The sequence below is a fragment of the Ceratosolen solmsi genome, unplaced genomic scaffold, assembly GCF_000503995.2.
Source record: "Ceratosolen solmsi marchali unplaced genomic scaffold, CerSol_1.0 scaffold35, whole genome shotgun sequence".
Classification (NCBI taxonomy): Eukaryota; Metazoa; Arthropoda; class Insecta; order Hymenoptera; family Agaonidae; genus Ceratosolen; species Ceratosolen solmsi.
In genome coordinates this window covers 49,926-71,875 of record NW_011948423.1, presented here as the reverse complement: position 1 = coordinate 71,875, position 21,950 = coordinate 49,926, and the positions used below count along the sequence as shown (strand labels likewise).

The 21,950-nt window shown below is 29.8% G+C and overlaps 3 protein-coding genes across 3 annotated transcripts; 2 read left to right on the top strand and 1 right to left on the bottom strand.

Moving 5' to 3' along the window:
* Positions 1–724: 724 nt before the first annotated feature.
* On the bottom strand, positions 725–1,616 carry LOC105362071 (cuticle protein-like; the record flags this gene model as incomplete). The annotated part of the gene is made up of 1 exon (XM_011499402.1): positions 725–1,616. A coding segment is annotated over one exon (810 nt), but the record flags the coding sequence as incomplete, so codon positions are not given.
* A 3,299-nt stretch (positions 1,617–4,915) lies between these two features.
* LOC105362369 (cuticle protein 21-like) lies at positions 4,916–5,852 on the top strand (the record flags this gene model as incomplete). The annotated part of the gene is made up of 1 exon (XM_011499808.1): positions 4,916–5,852. A coding segment is annotated over one exon (669 nt), but the record flags the coding sequence as incomplete, so codon positions are not given.
* A 4,619-nt stretch (positions 5,853–10,471) lies between these two features.
* Positions 10,472–11,369, top strand: LOC105362368 (cuticle protein 21-like; the record flags this gene model as incomplete). The annotated part of the gene is made up of 1 exon (XM_011499806.1): positions 10,472–11,369. A coding segment is annotated over one exon (630 nt), but the record flags the coding sequence as incomplete, so codon positions are not given.
* Positions 11,370–21,950: the final 10,581 nt, after the last annotated feature.

Below are 21,950 nucleotides of genomic sequence, written 5' to 3'. Positions count from 1 at the left end.
TCTCTCGGTGACATCAATGTATAATTATTATTTCAGGCACTTTATGCCAGGATGCAAGAGTGAATTAAGATTGCCATGTTCTCTTTATTCTTTAGTCGCTATTTTCAACAATATCGACTGCAATTTTTGGCACACGTACCCGTTACTTTTAGTACGTGCATTCGTAAGTCTACAAATGTAATTTATGATTTTCCATGCGACTTCGGCCAGACTTTTCATTACAACTAAATACAAAATATTTAGTTTACTAGACAAACGAAATCTTGACAATATAATGATAATTTGGCGCAATGTTCGTGCAAATGATCAGGGAATCAAAAAATAATTTGTTTTAAGATGAGTGTACATTAATGTTTATTAACATAAACAATGTCAAAATGATAGTTACAATAATGTCCATGTTACATCAGAATCAGCGTTTACGTTTTGTTGATACGTATTAACTAGTAAATATCCCCATGATCGTGAGTTTTTGGCCCAATGAAATTCATAATCTACGTGTACTGTAATCATCGAAATGAAAGCCACCGACTAATCGTAATGGATTTTCTAACAAAATGAATCATAATTGGTAATATTATCGCACTGACACCCTTCAAGGTATATAGTTGAACGTTTTTCCATATCCGCGAGCAAGTCAACGGTCGGACGGTTAATCAATCCCATTGCCGAACGGGCTTAAGCTCGACTCTAATTCATGACTCACTAACCCTAATAAAAACCTAATAAAAACTCGTCCGACATTCTTCATAATCGCAACGTAAAACATGATTACCACATGATTATGCTTTTCATCGGTTAGGGGCTTACCATTTGCTCGCGTACTCGTGAGCCGCGGCGTATACTGCCGGAACCGACGAGTGAGCCACGGGGATGGCGGCATTGTAAGCAACGGGGCTAGAGTAGGCGAGGGTCGGGGCTGCCGCGTACTTAGTGACGACGGGCGCGGAGAAGCTCTGAGAGTATTGCGTTGCGTAGGAGTGGGTATAGGGCGATGGGTAAGGAAGCGGTGCGAGGGTTTTCACTACGGGGCTTGGAGCGGCGTATGACTTGAGGAGGGGCGCTGAGTAGGCAAGAGTCGGTGCCGCGGCGTAGGTATTGACAACCGGGCTACTGTAGGTCACAGCCGGGGCTGGTGCAACGGCCTTGATCAACGGAGATGATGCTGCGTATGAGAGCGGGTAGGGTGCGACGGTCTTGAGGACGGGGGCCGTGGCGACCGTCTTGTAGGCGATCGCTGCGGGCTGCTTCTCGACGACGGCGTTGAAGCCATTGTGATCGTCTGCGGTGTAGTGCACGACTCGCCTCGTGCCGTCGGCCTCCAAGAGTGAGTAGCTGCCGCTCACCACGTCGCCGTCGCGCGTTTCTTGCTGGCTTTTAGAGTCCCCGGTCAGCGAGTCCGCTACGTCGTATGCGTAAGAGTACTGGGGATGGGGATCGTACTCGGTGTCGATGGTCTTGGCGATGACGGCCTTGGCTAGGGGAGCGGCCGCGTAGGCGACCGGAGCCGCATGAACCGCATGAATAGCCGGTGTAGCCGCGTATGAGAGAGTTGGAGAGCCGATGAATCCGGCGTTGGCGCAGGTGACGAAGGCTACGAGAGCAATTAGCTGAAACGAAAGATGATTTAGCCAATGTAGGATTTATGCTCTCGGTACCGTACTTTTACGTGATTTAATTTACGTGACATTAGATATTTTTGAATATAATTGGGAGATCAGCAATGGAGTCTTTGGATTAAAATTATCCACGAATTTATTATAAAGAATATTATTTAGCATGGTTATTTCGGAGCACTCGCTTAACAACACAATTAAATGTTAAATACAATCGTTATTATATTTAATGACGTTATACTTTCGTTGTTAGCTGCAAATAATACGATTAGGCCTATGAATATGGACACTTATAAGTAATATTTGATAAAGATGAAATCAATCAATTTTCCCAACTAAACTTACTTTGAAACCCATGTTTATGTTGATTGTTAGATGACTTCTGAATTGAGACTGATATTGAATTGCAGGCCTAGTCTTCCTTATATACTAGATCAACAAAGAATGAACCTGAATTATTTTTGGCACCTCTCACCACGCCTTTGCGGGTCATTTCGTTAACGAAACTTCTCCCTCCGCTTATACGTCGATAATCGATCCGCTGGGCATATCTCGTGATCGAAGCATAAAGCAAAGATCGCAGCCGCCGAAGGTTGGCTTACTTCCTGAATCCCGAACCCTCGTAAATCCGTTTTCGGAGACGCAATAGACCACTCCATTCCGATGACAAATTGTTTCACTCTCGTCAGAGAATTGGGTCACCGTGATATTACGAATCCTGGGTTTGCCCATTTACTATCTCGTGGATGAGATTACAAAATAGTTACGCGTACGAGCTACCGCGTCGGTAATTCGACCTTTGAATCCAGTGTTTGGTTAATTTAGAGAAGATTTATGTAATCCCCGTAAATTTGATGAGCCGGAGACTGTTGGTATCGACAGATGATGGGAGGAAATCATTGGCGAAGTGCAGAAAAATGTAAAGTGATAAGAGAGGGGAAAGCGAGTGGATTTGATATGCGCACGGATTGAATTAATTTCCAAAATTATAAGTAGATACACATTTTTCGCCATTAACGTAATACATCAATTTTATTGAAAAAATTTCATCTCTCACAATTTTTAAATTGCTGCTCATTAAACATTTTTTAAAGTGAGTTAGATTTGAAAACGATTTTTGTTGTAAGAGTTAATGATTCTTTAATATTTGTATGCAGTAAATACTGTATAATTTTGTTCATTTCGATCTTATTTATTACATCATACTACGTATGATTAAAATGACTCTTTTGAGTTAAATCTCTCGTATTTCTTGTAATAATGAGAAATAATAAGGATATAAATAGTCAAAGGTAAGTAAATATTCTTGTATACCTTTAGTGAATTGCCCCTAACAGTTCTTTTAAACAATTGTATATTTTACAATATTCTTCCTCGAGTTTATTATTTTCAAATACTTCAAAATTTTTAAAATAAAAATTTGTATTTTGACATGTAATTTTATATGAATATATAATAGTATGAATATATAATAGTATGAATAGTAATAGTATGAATATATAATAATTTTATAGATTTGAACAAAAATCAGCATCATTTCAAAAATAGTAACTCCAGTTACAACAACTACAGTCTTAAATATTTGAAAAAAATTTTATTATAAAAAAACTGTACTTTATCATTGTTATACGCTATGTTAAAATGCTTTTACAGAAAATTTAAATAATCAGAATATTTTATACTTTGATATATATTTATTTAAAATTACATAAACAAAAGTGATACAATTATTGTATAATTTGATCATACCACTATCATCATTATTATTATTATGGTTGTTGTTTTTGTTGATGTTGTTGCTGTTATTTCTGCTGTTGTTGCTGTTGTTTCTGCTGTTATTATTATCATTGACATTGTTGTTATTATGATTTTTAGATAAGAAATTAAATTTTTATATCGAATCACTGGGCATGAGAAATTCGAATGTGAATGCGTTCATCCCCGAGTAAAATAAATGTGCTTATAGCATTCATTATTTTTTTCCCAACAACTGCAGCAAAAAACTTTATTTAAATCGTGTGGTTCAGAGAAGTATCTCGTTTAGCTATAGCCAAAGAAATTACACGATATTATACCAGCGGAGTTCGTCCGCGTTAATCGTGCGCTTTCAGGAGTGAAAGGTGATGCAATGACTTACACAATTGAGTGACTGGAGTTACAGGTGACCTTGCGTAGTAGAGTGAAAAACAGCAGATTACTGCAAAAAACAGACGACAGAGTGACACTGCTTTTATTTCTTTTGCAAGAAAACAAATTTCGATTCTTCGGGATAACGACGACTTGATGATACGCTATTGTTCTATATATTTCAATACTTCAGCCTCGAACGTCGCATTATTATTACTAATTAAATAACCCGAAGGTTTGCAATACGTCGGACTCTCTTTCAATCAATAACGTTTCATGCATTTATTTTATAACCTGTAAGCTGTATAAGCCCTATCCTTAAATTTGAAAGGATTATTAATTACCGTTGGATGCAAATTCTTTGATGCAAAGACTTATCGGCTTTTTTTAAAATGCCAGACAAAGCACAGGCCCCTATCGACCAATACAATCAGTCAGCGCCCGCTCAACAAAACCGGCATAGTGACAAACCATTGAATGAACCTCATTAACTCTTCGATTGGTGCACAAAAGTGGATCAAGTTTACAAACGCCTCCCCTCCGCCGTAGCAACTGAGAAGAAAGAAGCGTCCCGGGGGTTATAACGCACCGGCTGGGATCAACGCCTGCGGGATTGTCGGGTGGAGAGGGGCAATCGTCTCGACGGCAAACGAAACGGGAACGACCCTGGCCAGCCCAAAATTCAGTATATAAGCAGGCTCTTCCAATGTTACAGCATCAGTCAGTCGGTAGTCGTAACTCGCACGCTTCGTCTCCGCACCATCATTGTAATTTCATAATGGCTGCTAAGGTAAGACCCAGGCCCTTTTACATAGCGCGAGTCTTCCACGTGCACGATCATTTCGGGTTAATTGTTTACCAAAATAACAATTGCTTAAAATTAACTCTGCCTTATTATTCATCATTGCAACATTTTCAATAATACTTTCTGAAAATTATGCAAAATCTTTAATCTTTAGTTTTTTGACCGAAACCATTCTCGTAATAAGACTTTTATTTAAATAATCATTAATATTACTTAGAAATACTTGGATAACCAATTGCTTCACATTCAAAAGAAAATATTAATATCACGGCTAACGCGACTCCTATCTGTAATGTAAACGGTCAATTACAATTTCATTGCCTAACTATAATCACAGTCGTTCGCTGATCTGTTAACCGATTAACACGGGCCCTCGGTCCCTTCCATTCAACAGCTCGTCGTCCTTGCGGCCGTGGTGGCCTGCACCAAGGCTGGATTCCTGGCCCCGGCAGGAGTCGCGTACTCAGCGCCTCTCTCGTACTCACCGGGACCAGCGGTTCACTCGGCGCCTCTCTCGTACTCACCGGGACCGGCGGTTCACTCGGTGCCTGTCGCCCACGCGGTCCACGCGGCTCCGGTCGCCTATGCGGCCGCTCCCGTGGCCAAAGCCGTCATCGCCAAGACCGTCGACGAGGAGTACGACCCCAACCCCCAGTACAGCTACTCGTACGACGTCCACGATGGCATAACCGGGGACGCCAAGACTCAGCAGGAGACACGTAACGGCGATCAGGTTCAGGGCAGCTACTCCCTTCTGGAGGCCGACGGCACGAGGCGCATCGTCGAGTACACGGCCGACCCCCAGAATGGCTTTAACGCCGTAGTCCACAAGGAGCCCGCGACGGTCGCTGTCAAGGCCGTCGCTCCCGTTGTAGCCAAGGTTCACGCGGCCCCGGTGGCCTACGCCGCCCCCGCTGCCCCTGTAGCCTACGCCGCTCCTGCTGCCTCTGTGGCCTACGCCGCGCCCGCGGCACCGGTGGCCTACGCCGCCCCCGCAGCACCCGCTGCCATCATCAAGTCTCACAACTACTACTAAGCATATCGTCATCAACAGTACAGCATCTACCAGCAGCAGCAACAGCACAGCAGCGGCAGCAGCGTGGCACGTGATCATCTTGATAATCTTGCGACGCACATTAAGGACAATAAGGACTCTCTCTAATCCTATACCACGACTGATTATCATATTATTTGCACTGCTGCACTTGTGCAGGGGTGACCGTTTTCGATAGACTCTTTGTATTTTTGTAAATTAAGTTATCCGACGAACTCTGTAAATATACTCAATAAAATTGTTCGATACAGCTTTGATATTACATAACTATCTAATTTACATTTTACCACCTCTAACTTGAAGTCAAATTCGTTTTCGTTTTTTCATTTATCGCCAATCGTACAAATCTATTATAATAATTATTTTATGTGAAAATATTATCAATTCAATGAATGATGTTGGAAGTTGATCTATCCTCAAAAAGTAGTTAAAAAGTTAAAAACGAAAATAAATATATTGCTTATACAGAATTATGTTAAATTGTTTGTATGCCACTGATCGATTTATAATAATTTTGTTAAAATTATCAGTTTATTATAATTAACGATAAAATTACTCTTGTTTTAAATCGAATGAAATAATGTATGATTGAAAAATAAATAAATTCATATATATTAAGCTTGAATTTTTTTTGTATTTCATATGTAATTATGTTTCTGATTCTGATTATTTAATGTTTAAAATAATAATTATTTTTCTTTACTTTGAAATATTCGTTTCTCATAGACTTGAATAATCATTCGATATATTTCACAATGAATTTTACATTCATCAATAGTTATTGTATTTGATCATATATTATTTATTACAGTTTCCAAGTTTTGATTACTCTTAAATGAATTAGCTCTAATCGATAATATTTGCCCCTTATCTTTTTAATTATAAAAAAATATATAAGCATTTATAAAATTATTTTGTACAGAGTCAGAAATTGAAATGACTCAGAACTATATATATATATATATATATATAACAATATATCAAAACTTCTATTTTTATATATTAATGGTATGGCATTTATGCAGTATTTAATTTTTTAAAAAGTGGATATATGTTACTAGATTATTAGTCGGATACTTTTTTAGCAACAGTGCTATTTAACTTAAATTGATCGACAAGATTAGTGATATTATTGAATAGGTTGCATTATTACCAAATTATTTCTTTATGTAAATTTTTATACTTATACGTGTACGTACACACTCATATCTATCTTAAAATTTTCATTATGTAAACAAACATTTGATTCTATGATTTTCCTAAATAACATGTAGCAGAATTTGAACAAAAATGTAGTAAAACAATTTTCAACATAAATTTGAGAAAAATGAGTATAAAAATTAATATTTTTCTATAATTGTGATAAAAATAAAGAATAATTTTATCATAAAAATGGTTGATTATTCTATTCTAAATATTTTATGATTATTATACTTTTAATTTTTTCAAAGAAACATTAAGTTTAAATTTGATTACGTAAAATATTATATTGATTTATGTTTGCATTTGTTTTTTTTTATATTTTAATTGAAATATTTAATTACCATTTTCAATATTCTTAATAAATAAACCTATAAAATGTTAGTAAATATTAAAATACTTTATAAGAAAATGTAGTTCATGAAGTATTTGATTCAGTAATTAAACTTAATTTTATATTATTTTTAATTTATTACTATTCTTCAAACACTTTTTCATCCATATTGAACTCATATCATCTATATTAGTAATAAAATATTAACTGTTTAAAACGCTTGAGTAAGTTAATATTGTAATGATTAATAGTAGAATCATAAAAATCTTAGAATTTTTTATTTTGTTTTGCATGATATTAGATGTACAAACATTTTTTTTATGTCGTTAGTATACAGCAAAAATAATTGATTGATAAAAATTAATGATGTAACTAAACCCTGAATTATAATTTTTATTTGCTTTCTTTTAAAATAATGAACAGATATAAATAGTCGAATAAGTTAAAGATTATAATTTTAATGCTGTGTATAATGAAATAAACTTTTTTTATATATTTATTATAAATTAAATTCTTATATTACGTATATTAATATGGAACTCAGTAATTAGATTTTAAAGTTAAATTCTATGGCAACTAGAAAATTAATGTTGAAAGAATAATAAAAAGTATTGATTGTTGTTTTAATTAATTTTAATTCAAGGACTTCAAAAATATATATTGTAAATACCAGTTTTTTTAAGAACAATGTGTAATGTAGTTGGAAAGTGAAAAAAATTATAACATAAAGATAATAGAAGATATTAAAATCTCTATGATAAAAAATATAAATATCGAAAATTTATGTTACCACATACTTATGAAATTGTGAAATCTAGCAAGTTCTATGCGTAAAATTTTCAAAATTTAATTATTATAGAATATGATTATATAGTTTTTAAAAATTATATAAAATGTAATATGTCTTGATTATTGCAATATTTAAATACTATTCAAAGATATTATATCATTACAATAATTATTTGTGCCGACAAATTTGAAAATAAAAACAATTTTGTAATTATTTAAAATACTGATTGAAATTTTAATTTTTGCAAGATTGTTTTGTTGTCTATATTTCATTTTTAGTAAGAATTTTTTTAATATTAATATTTTTTAATATTTTTTTAAAGAAATATAATTCTGACAATGAACCTATAATTTAACATGAAATCTCTTCTATTATAACAGACATTAAATACGATTAGAATTTAATGATATGTACGTATGCATGATAGGTAGGTAAATTTGGTGCTGCCGAACTTCAGAGAAAAGGTACGAAACACTGAATCCTAATACACTGTTGTCGAAAGTTCAAGGTTTCATTGATTAAAGCGTGACAGTCGTAAAATAAATATACATTCAAATTACTAGTAATTGAAATTTTTATATCCTTAAAAGTCCATTACTAATAATAAAATTATTTAATTTTATTATACATGCACTACTGTAGTTAAAAAAAAAGAATACATAATTAAATAATTTATAAATAAACATATTCGGAAGAAAATAACAATTTCGTTTTATTCATATTTTATAGGAATAAACTCAACATCTTGCGTTCAATATTTATTGATATTGAAAATAAATTTAATGAAATACTTAGTTAAGCTACAATTAGTAAAAACATTAGGTAATTATAGTTTATTTCAATTATGTCATTTTGTGATTATATTTTTGTAAAAAAGAATTTACAGATTAAATATAAAAAAGAACGCATTTAAAGGATTAAAACAGTGACATATGTATGCCATTAGTCCGTTATTTTATTTTTTCTTTTTTAATATAAACTGAAAATTATGGCTACATAAATAGTAGCATGATTATAAAGTTATAATAATATTTAAATTTTTTTTTAAAATTAAGTTATATAAATTATTATCAACGTCGAAAGTGAAGTTGATTCGAAGTATTCACTACAAAAAACATAATAAACCCAATGGTTATAAAAAAAAATAAAATAAAAAAAAATTAGTGAGAAATATCGAAATATTAAACTGAATTTGAATTGAAAAATTGTAAAGAACTATTAGACATATAGAGATGAATAAACTATGATAATATAATATTTGATAGAAAGAAATGGGTATGACAGGTGATGAATTTCTTTTAATGGATTGATAAATTTTGAAGTTGCCACATACATGTTATACAAGTTCGGCTATAATATAAATGAAACATATGCAAAATTTGATTTCATTTTTCTCAAGGACTAGAAGAAATGCGAACAAAAATTATTATTTAACAAATGATCTTTGTTTTTTGCAATTTCAATGCTATGATAAAATATTATATTTATATTATATATCGATAACTATATTAACTAAACATATAAAACAATATTTCATAAAATTATAAGTTACAAACAATAAGATTAAATTAATTATTAAACTTTCAAGAGGTTTCATAAATATTCTTTATAGCTTTTATCACGGTAAATACCTTATTGCGGACCATTAATTATTAGCATTAAATATCCTTTAAGCTTTTTACCCAATGATTTATACAAGTTTATCTTACATTTAAGACTATAGTAAGAAATAACCGACGTAAAATTCGAGTTTAAATTTATATTTGTTTTTTTTTTTTTTTTTTTGTATCATTAACTTTAATATATAAACAATTTTTTCCAGCGTAATTATTGGCAAGAGAATGGCTTGTTTGGTGCGATAGTCGAAGCGGGAACGGCCCTGATGTGCCAAAAATCGGGTATATAAGCAAAGGTCTTCCACAGTTTTACATCATTCGCAATTTAGAGCAGCTCAACGCCCATTCGACAATGGCTTTTAAGGTAAGACTTGAAGCAAGAGATCGAGTTTCACGATCAAACCCTTGAATTTTTCATTTATAAAAACGCTTGATTAATAATCACAAATTTGCTTATCTCATATTGCTTTATATCTTGTAATATCCTAATTTAATAATGTTAACGGAAACTTAGATTACCATTGCGACTGGACCATATTAATAAATATGCTTATAAATTTATCAACAAAAATTGCGCTTTAATAAATGTAATTTGTACGATTAAACGAAATATACATATTAGAGCACACACGATATCGACTATGGATCGATCTTTCTATCAAATATTTCCAGATCATTTCTTCCTATATAAATAGGTATTAAAAATTTTTATAATGTGCAAAGAAATATTGATGTAAAAACGAATTATACGAAATCTATATCAGATCACATTTGTTTATCTTCATTGAAGTGTTCAAATAAATTGTATAAAAATTATAGATCTATATTGAAAAATTTATATTTCCATAATAAAAAGGATACATTGCAAATTGCGCAATTTCTAGTTGCTTATGCAACCATGATTCGCTGATCTGTTAACCGATTAACACGGGCCCTCGGTCCCTTCCATTCAACAGCTCGTCGTCCTTGCGGCCGTGGTGGCCTGCACCAAGGCTGGATTCCTGGCCCCGGCAGGAGTCGCGTACTCAGCGCCTCTCTCGTACTCACCGGGACCGGCGGTTCACTCGGTGCCTGTCGCCCACGCGGTCCACGCGGCTCCGGTCGCCTATGCGGCCGCTCCCGTGGCCAAAGCCGTCATCGCCAAGACCGTCGACGAGGAGTACGACCCCAACCCCCAGTACAGCTACTCGTACGACGTCCACGATGGCATAACCGGGGACGCCAAGACTCAGCAGGAGACACGTAACGGCGATCAGGTTCAGGGCAGCTACTCCCTTCTGGAGGCCGACGGCACGAGGCGCATCGTCGAGTACACGGCCGACCCCCAGAATGGCTTTAACGCCGTAGTCCACAAGGAGCCCGCGACGGTCGCTGTCAAGGCCGTCGCTCCCGTTGTAGCCAAGGTTCACGCGGCCCCGGTGGCCTACGCCGCCCCCGCTGCCCCTGTAGCCTACGCCGCTCCTGCTGCCTCTGTGGCCTACGCCGCGCCCGCGGCACCGGTGGCCTACGCCGCCCCCGCAGCACCCGCTGCCATCATCAAGTCTCACAACTACTACTAAGCATATCGTCATCAACAGTACAGCATCTACCAGCAGCAGCAACAGCACAGCAGCGGCAGCAGCGTGGCACGTGATCATCTTGATAATCTTGCGACGCACATTAAGGACAATAAGGACTCTCTCTAATCCTATACCACGACTGATTATCATATTATTTGCACTGCTGCACTTGTGCAGGGGTGACCGTTTTCGATAGACTCTTTGTATTTTTGTAAATTAAGTTATCCGACGAACTCTGTAAATATACTCAATAAAATTGTTCGATACAGCTTTGATATAAAATACCTTGTTAATTATTTTCCTACCTGTTTCATTTAATATTCTAATATTTTTATATTTTTTATCTTACTGTTACGACTTACGAAATATGGCACTTAACAAATGTGCAGAAGATTTGTGGTCGAAAGACATTATATTTCTTAGTCATAATATATTTATTTTTATTTTTTTAACAATAGGTAATATATAAGAAGGAAGTAAACTTTAAAATACTTTAAATATATACTCATATATTCAATTCAATTTTTATAGTAATTTTATATTAACTCGATCTTTTAAACGAATATTTCAGCTTGAGTTTTGTATTTTATAAAAGATTTCAGATTGAGTTTTAATTTGAAAATCAATCTATTAAGAGAGAAATTGACGATTTAAAAATTTTTTATTGTCAATCATAAATAAGTAATTATTGTATTGTCCATTAAAGAAGATAGTTGAAATAATTTTTAACCAAATAAACATATTTATTCAAGTATGGAATTATTAATTGTTTAATTTTCAAATGAATGAATTATGGAGATCTAGCAACTTCTTGGATTGTCGTAGTATTATTTTATAATTGCTATTGTTAATTTGCAATATTAGATCGCTTATTCCAGTGCTATTAAATTTAGATTTCTATTACATAAAATATATATGAACAATTCATTTATACAAGCATGTTTGAATAATCGAAAAATTTTTCAGAATGCGCAATAATATTTAATGGTTACATATAATTATATATTATATTTGATAGTCTAGTAATAATAATTTGAATTGCAAATTTAAAATACGATTAATTGACAATGGACAAATGAAAAAGAGAGAGAAAGTGAAATCGAAATACGAAATGCGAGAGGGAGCATGAGCGAAAGAAGAAAAGGAAGAGAAAGAAAGGGTGAGACCCGATGATAAACAAAGAGAGGAAATGGAAGAACAAAGAAAAGGATAAGTGAAAACCTGTCGTCCTTGATACCAATCCAGTAATGAGGTATTACTGCTTTTACCTGAATATCGTATTTCTTCTCTTTTTCTCTCGTCTCTTCTGTTTTTCGTAACAAAGAAACTTATAATCTTGAAATTGAAATATTGATGTTAAATGAGTAGGTCAATTTCTATTTATCGAAATTGATTTAAATAACAGTTATACTTTACATGGATAAATATTCATTGTATTAAAATTATAAAATGAATATTTCTAGTCACTTTCAATTAAAGAATTAATCTGTCAATTTTTCTTATCAGGATTAGTAAATGAGTTGAAAATAAAACATGCGAAATACAAAATTGCTACTTATCAGCATCATACAATTGTTAATAAATTATGTAACTTATTATATTCTGTGATTAGTTTACTTATTGTTTATAAAGTGCTTCTATAGTGTCTATGTAAAGCACTATGTGATTCCAGGATATTTAAAAGAAAATTTTTATCTTATTTTATTTTATTTATGTAAGTAAAAACGTACTTAAATGAATTTATAAAAAAAATAGTATAATAAAATTTATATAAAGTAAGGAAAAAAAAATTTTGTTTGTATTCATATATATGTATCAATATATCATGTATAATTTTTAGATTAAATAATTAGGGAAAATTATATCAATTCTATATGAATAATCTTATCGATTATAATTGATAATATTGTTTTGTAACAAGAATGTGACGAAATATTAATACTATTTTACTTTTTAAAAAGTATTTAAAAAGATTTTTTAATATTTATAACATTAAAAAAAGCTGAATTTTTGAGAGTATTTATCAATTTATTTCAACAATTTATTTATTGTTAGAATTATGATTAAATAAAAAAGAACAGAATTAAAAATGAAAATGATCATGTTTAGAAAATTAAATATGAAACCTATTATTTATAAACTATCTTATATCATGCTTTCCTCTTAATTAATATCAGTACAAAACTATTCTAATTAAAACTATTAGATAAGATATATGTGATTAACCGATTATACCAACAATTATTTCTGATTAAAATGTTATAGGAAAGTATATATTATTCTCGTAGATTTATATATTACTTTAGTAATTAAAATAAATTATCTTTCAATTTTCGATGGAATAAAAATTAATTATCCAATAAGAGCACATATCTAAACAATTGGGAATGTACTTCAAGCTTCGTAGTCCATGGTTATAGTACGAAAAGTTTTTTAATTATAATAATTAATACACATAGTACATATATTTTCTGTCAAAAAAATATAAATAAAATTCCTGTAAATAAGACAATATTTCATAGATAAACATCACAATTTGATTGATTGTTATAATAAATTTTATTTTCAATGCTCTATAACAAACTTTTTATCGTACATATATCATATTAATAAAATTAAATTTATTTTAAGATTATTTTTATAGAGTATAATAAATCATATTTATTTAGAATCCAATTTACTTTTAATGTTCGATATATCTAGACTATTACATTCTTTGATGAACCTTACCTTCATGCTCCAGGCGTGAGTGCGTGATACATTCCTTGCACAACCTGGATTATGTTTACTACGGAAGAAATTTAAATTCGGTAAATAGCTGTGAAACTTCGTCGATCTCTGATTGCACTTGTAAATAATTTAATCAAGGCTAAAAAATTCTAAACGTCAAATCGTAAAAAGAAAGTTGATTTTGCGCGCAGACTATCAAAACTATGAGTCTATAATAAAAATATGACAGGAAATAATTATGACGTTGAGTTTTATTTTTGTGTAAAAGATACTATTTATTTTTATAGCATTATTCTCTGTTATTTATATATGTATTTGTTTGTAGGATTTAAAAATTCAGTTATCTCAGTTTTATAAGTAATTATTCATAAAATTACAGGATGATTTCTACAATTTCTAACACAATTAATGAAAGTTAATGCATCAAATACTTTAATATTACTATTTTTTTAAAATATAAAGTTAATTATTCCATTGTGTCTATAGGATTGTAATTTAATAAAGTTTCAAGAATTTTATAATAAAAGATTATCATATCATCCCTAACATAAATCAAATTTCGTAATTAATATCTCTAACATTTAGATGTAAATATTATTAAAAAGTTAAAAGTTCACTTTTTGGTATTTGATAACTTGGCTGGACAACTTTTATCAATATTTTCTATCTCGTAAAAGTGGCGTCATTTATATTATTCTTAATACTACATTTATCTATCATGCAGTTTTCCAATATATTAGTTATTAAGATAATTTTACGATATTACTATATTAAATAAAAAAATTAGTTAAGTTCTTTTACTTTAATAGGTTTAGCTATAAAGACTTGCAGATCCGTTGGATCGACATGAATTTTGCAATCTACCATAATAATACGGCACCAAAACTCTTCGGAGCTTATATATTTTTAATATTCGAAACAAGTATTATACAATGACATAAAGAGACCAATTCCCAACGCTATAAGCTTTCCACAGTTACAAGAATGGAACCATTACGACAATGTGGCCCAGTTTTCTGACCAGTGCCCGAAAGCATACGCCCAGTGAAAGTATCCCAAGCGCGCGATTACGCATTCATTCGTCTGTGTGCACGCATGTATACACGTGTGTCATTGTACATCGCATCTATTTCACAATTTTAGTCACTTCTTAATATTGTCAACAGTTATTGTAAAAGGTACTCCTAGTAATGTTAGTTAAATCTCGTGTTATTGCTATTTAATCTAATTTATAGATGTGAATTCTGGTGCTCTATTGCACTATGCCTTAAAAAATCTTACAAAGCATAATAAATTTAGACTCTTTTTTTATTTTTTGTAAATAATTATATATCTTTTATAAGTACAAAGTATTTTAGAAATATTTTACGTTTAGTTTGCTATAGTTTGAGAATATTCGATATATCTGTCGTAATATTTTATATTTATCTCCATAACCACAAAGAATTTTTGAAATTCTTAACATCGAATATTATTTCCAATTATGTTAAAAAAAAATTTTTAATATCACTCATTTAATGGTGAAATTTAATGATGATTTTTAACATTATCATTATGACACTAAAATAATTAATTATTGTTTAATTGTGTTGTATAATTCTTTCATTGTCAGTTATAATTAAAATAATATAATACATTATATTACAAATCTAAAAATCGGTAAAATCATACACTTATTAAAACATAAAAGTTAAGATTAATAAAATCAATATTACCAAATGATCGAGAACGAAGAATCAATGATCATTAATGTTATTACATTAATAGTGTAATAGGTGCAATGGAATCCCTTGTAAAATTCAAAGTATTCGTGGATTTTAAAGAAATAACTTAACATTGTGGACATAAGAGGACTTTTATTTGTATAAAATGCAGACTGTACATCCTTGGTTCATTTATTAAGCCTGCATGCATGTCGTAAAAGATCGAGAAACTACAGCCCTTCTATATATAAAATCTTGAATTTCAAGTATGCGATCTCTATGTAAAAAATTTCAGTCATGTATAAATTTGCACGAACAAAGGGTTCCTCATGGGAATGCAGTAAGGGAGATTAAGCGCTTCTATTGTGCTTAGCCGACTTGTACGGTAACAATTTTTCTCAAGTATTCATTATGTTTAAACTTTGCGAAAAATATATACTTAACTTTTGAAAATACACGCATTCGACTATAGTAATTAAAAGAAAGCATTATTTTTAATTAACCCTTATTAAGTAACTATTATTAAAAGTTAAATTTGTATTAAAATTTTTAAATTAATGGATATGAATTAATGGATTTTAAACGAAACCAACTATAAATTAAATACTATTATTGCAGTACATTATTGTATAAAATAAGAAGAAAAGAAAATTTATATATAGCGAAAATTAAGAGTTCATTAAGAAAATTAGACAAATATTTAGTGCGAAGTAGGACAAATTTCGATGTACAATGTATGGTAAATAGAGAGAAAATCAAATGATTATGAAGGTGAAGAAACTGTACACTTCACCTTATAGAACAAGAATAATGAAGTGACGTTTCTTAATACATGGTTTAAGCGTATAATTAGAATAGAAAATAAAAAGAACATCGTACACGTGTTCCTGGAAATTTTCTGGAAACAAATTAAGCTTGTGAGATATGAGATATGGCAGATATTATCATATAACTTTGATAAATATACCACTGCATAAAATGAAGTATTATTCTCCTATTTATGAACTATTCTCATTAGTTAGGAAAAAATAATGTTAACAAATCTTTTTGTAAAATTTATAAAGCAATATATCTTATCATGTATGCATTAAATTAGGACAGTTTTTTTTACAAATTGTTTTATTCATTTTCAAAATTTACAATTATCCCGAGCGCTTTCCTAAATTTCACGGCATTTCTAAGAACTTTGTAAACTTATATCGACTGTGCAAGTAGTACAAAGTATAAGTGTTAGTGTTCGGTCTGAAAAACTGCTAGTATAGTAGGTTTCTACAATAATCGGTTTCTTCATTGCCGGTAGGCAGATTCAATTATTATATGTCACTTTACTTGCACTCTGAGAATTTGATAATTAATCTTGTTTATTTTTATGTATTTATTCGATTACCACATAAGTATTGGGAATTATTCAACTATCGATTTCATGCATCTTACGAATATCAAAAATTTCTATTTTGTAATTAAATATTAAATATTCTATAATTGATCTTTTTGAAGCGCATTGTCATTGTTATTATTATTAAATTATTATATATTATTATGATATTATTAAAACAATAAATATGTGTTCGGACAACAAACTATTTAAAGTACACTAAGTTTCTTTTATTATTATAAAGTATTCTTTGTTGAAAAAATTAATTATTAAGATTGGCAAGCTTATAAAATTTATAAAAAAATTTAAAATTTACACGTTGACAAAGATAAAAGACTAATTTATAAAAGTAATATATTAATATAAATTTATGAATTAATTAATCTTCAAACTTTATATTGTCGTGACATAAATTCATCTAAATCAATCATTAATAAATAAAAGAAAATTTCGTGATAAATGTATTCATATGTGCATGCATATAATATTTAATACTACTTTTTAAAAGTAGATTAAATCATATAAAGCTGAAAGGAATGATTTATATCTTCTGTTTCATTATTTTACTTTGTATGGTAATTTTTTTATATTTAATATCATTGGCATATTCAAATTAGAATTTTATATATTTAAATGATTAAAGTTATTAAAAAATTTTTAATTTTATAACATTATTGTTATTTCAATATCAGATATGTATCACGAACTACAATATGAGGATGATTTACTTGATCGTATTGTTTCATGGCCTAATTATAATAAATTACGGCGAAAGTAATCGCTTATACATGTAGTTATCCAAATATAAATGCAACGTTATAATGAAAAAAACTTAAAGAGAATGAAGAATATTTTACTATTACTATCTGTGACGTAGATAACGCTTATAGAAGTATTATTTATTATAATTAGTCATAAATATATGTATAATCTCTGATGTACCATTTATTCTGAATACATTACAATTTATCCCATAAATGGAAAAAAATATATATTAGTTAAATTTATTTCTCAGTGGCTGAAAATTCTTATAATTATATTCAATCATTTAAATATTAAAACTACAATAAAATATTATTAAAATTAAAAATTAATATATATATATATATATATATACATAATTTTATAATTTATACAGAAAAATTTGAATATTAGAATGTTAAATTATTTGTTAAATGTTAAACATAATAAACAAATGTTAAATCTAATAACATATTAGAATATTAGAATATTAAACAATTAATTTTAATACTAGAATCAGCGATACTTAATATTTATTTATTTTTAATTTTACTTTATCAATTTTGATTTAGCCTATTTACAGTAAGCACATATAAACAATAAAATTATTTATATCTATTAAATTATTTTGACTATACTGCCTATAGTTAGAATATTTAGATAGATAATAACTAGTAAACTACAGATAAAAAAGTTAAATATATTCTTTAATATATTTAATAAGTTAAATATATTACAGTTTGATTATTATTAAAATTTAAACAATGTATACTCGTAAAAAAATAGATATTTATTTTTAGTATAAATATTTTAAGAAATAGATAATATGAATCATATGTAAAGCTTTGTATCATTTCCAATTATTATATACTTTGTAAATTTATTTTCTTAAAAATAAAAAAATTATTTTGTTTCCTAAAATGATAAATAAGAATTGTTATATATTGCTATAGCAATCTTTCTATTTTTATATTTTTAATAGGATATTGAAAAAATAGGAAGAATTTTAGTTTTAATAATTAAAGATCATAATTAGGATTCACAATTATACGATAGAAGCAATGAAAAAGTTGCTTATTAAATTCTGAAAATAGATTTTCAATATTCGAATAATCACAAAGAAATTTCAAAATTTTAAATACTTTATATGGAATTTTATCTCTAAAACCACATGCACACTCAGGGATATATATGCAAATATATATTGATGATTCGGAATTAATATATCAATTTATAATTAATTTAAAAATTGTATATGAATAAAATATACGTAAATTTGTTTTACATTTGGAATATATATTTAATTAAAATACGCACAAGAATTAAAAATAACCTGTTGAAATAAAGATTTTATTTTTAAGACAATTATATATTTGAGATCAAATACAATTAAATAATGCCTAATATAGAATTTTATGTAATATGCAATAGAGTAACAGCTTATGAAATTCAATATTATTCGAGTAATCGAACTCTGTTCTAAAATCAAATTATTATCAACTAGTTATTTAACTAGATTTTTCATAATTAAAAATTAAAATACGAAAGTTTTAGCTATTATAAAGATAATTGCATCATAATATAATATTAATATTTAATATAATTTTGATCATTTTGGGCTCTGATTTAAGAATTTGTTGATTAAAAAATATAATTCCAAATTAGAATTTATATTTTTAACATTATATTTGCATTTATATCATGAATATGTATACAAATATTTTATAAGTGTATATATATGTATATATATGCAGTTATATGTATGTAGATAGACATCAAATTTGAAAACACAAAGCGTCTTACCAAATACGATACTTAAATATAAATTGAATGACTGCCCTATTTTGCCAAATTTTCACAATTCTTTCCTCAACTTTCTGAATATTTTCGTGATATATATGTTACAAATATTAATTTAATTTTTGAACGTGTTTTAGACTTTCTTTCGTATTTTACGTTAATCATCGTTTTTTCTTTTTTTTTTAATATATTACAAATTTTTTATATATTATAAAGTAAATAAGTCTTATACTTGTAAGTACATTTATATATTTGTCTTCAAAGTTATTAAACATACATTTATTTTGTAAAATATTTACGTAAATTTTTTGCAAAAACATTAGAGCACATACTTATTCGTATTAACGCATTACTTATTCTGGCCGAAACATATTATTTCTTGTATTTATGCCAATAAGTTCGAAAACCTGTGAATTTAAATAGCATAATTTTACATTTTTTAAAATCCATGTATCACCATAATCGTGTTACATAATGTAACTTAAACAAGAACTTCAACAAAATTTTGATCTTATATCAACTCCATAAATTCTAATTTACATAATAAGCGCGCAATATTCTAAATGTTTGAAATCCACGAATCGTCAATACCCCCAGAAACGAATTCACCGTAAATATCTGAGCACACCTGACAGCTTTGTTCCTGTTTTTCTCATCTCCTCCACTTCGGACGTTCCTTCGTTGTCAATTTACAGGAGAGCGCGTAGACTTTCTCTCTCATGGAAGACTCGCTCACGCGGGTGAAAGTGTTTTTATTCGGACAGGCCGCGCATTGGACGAGAACCGCCGAATATTGTTACGCTCGAGTGCCTCGATAGCACCTGCGTGGTAGTCGCGGTTAGTCGACACCGGCTTAAATGCGAATCCCACCACGAGGCGAATGTCTGATGAGTTAAGGACGCGTGATCGGATTTTTTCTCCGTTGATTTTTATGAGCGTTTATTTCATTGCACCGGCTCTACCGCGTCGAACATACATAATAACTAAAACATGAGAGTTTTAGTATTGGTTACTCGAGGGCAGACTTCCTTCGTGGCGTCAATACTTTATTTATAACACACCGTTTTATCATAATTTAATCAACACAGCATTGTTATAATAGGACAATTAATGTATTATAATAACGAACTTCGGTGCTTCTTCGACATAATAGATATTTCAACTTTAATAAACAAGAGAATTTGACAAGGGATTGTTTATTATATTATTAACTAGTTGCTAAGAATTTCCACGATGGGTTATTATATCAATTCTATAATACGTCTTTTCCGGTTTATATGGCTTATATGTATTATACTATTATATATACTAATTAACTTAAATAATAACCAGTTTTATAATCTTTACCTATTATAGCCATTTTAATAAAATCGCTAATTTTCACTTATTTGAATTATAATTTTGAATGACATTTTAGTCATGCTTATTGTATTTATCGGAGGTAAAAAGTTTTAATGTTCGTGCATAACAGGATAAATTTGTAGTATAAAGCAGGTTTTCATTTCGTGTAAGGAAAATTTATCAATCATCCTTTTACACACCAAATAAGGTTCTATTAGGAGTGAGTGAAGAGGCCTTCGAAAAGATTGGTCAATAAAATTTTTGCATTTCTACCAGTATTTTTCTATGAAACAATTTCACAATTAATTGTAAAGTTCATCATTAGCAATCAACGCTATGTCGAGTTACTTCTTTAATGATTATCCGTTTACGAAATCAGCACACTAATGCTTCTTTTCATTTTCATATTATTAGGCAGGAAAATCTAGAAGAAAATATAATCGATTTTTCAAATTTTTTTCTCAATATACAATACCGTGATTTAATTATATTTTTTAATATGTAATCGTTATCTCAAAATTACATAATTATTTTATCAGATAGCTGGGCTTTATTTATTTCTGACTAGTTTTCGACCGTACATTTATGTGTGCGCGTGTGTGTGTCAGCGCACGTGTGCGCGTGTTCTTCTCGAATTAAATTATTGAAATATTTATATTTTCTATTATAGTATTTTTGATCTATCAATCATTCATTAAAGTTGTAAGCTCATTATATATCTACATTATATATCTACATTAACGTTCCTTATTCAACAATATCTATTTCCTCAATTAATTTTATTGAAAAACTTTATATATTACACATAAGATAAAAGATTAACATATTTAAGAACTCGGATACTTTCAAACTATATTTTTAGTGACCTAATATTTATTTCTCTAGTTTGGGCATTCGGAAAAAAAAACGAAGAGTATCAATCTTGAATACCAGTATATTCGTTTTGATCGAGAGTTATAATCGTTCTGAGCTCAAAGTGATTGATTCCGAGCATTCGACAATTTTAATACTTTATTCATTAAGATTTAAAAAATATGCCAATAATAATGATACAATCTTTTACGTAGCATTTTGGTATACTCTTATCTAAATTAAAAGTTTCTAAATATTCTATCAAGTCTGTAATATTTTCATCGTTTACTTATTTAAAATTACAGTG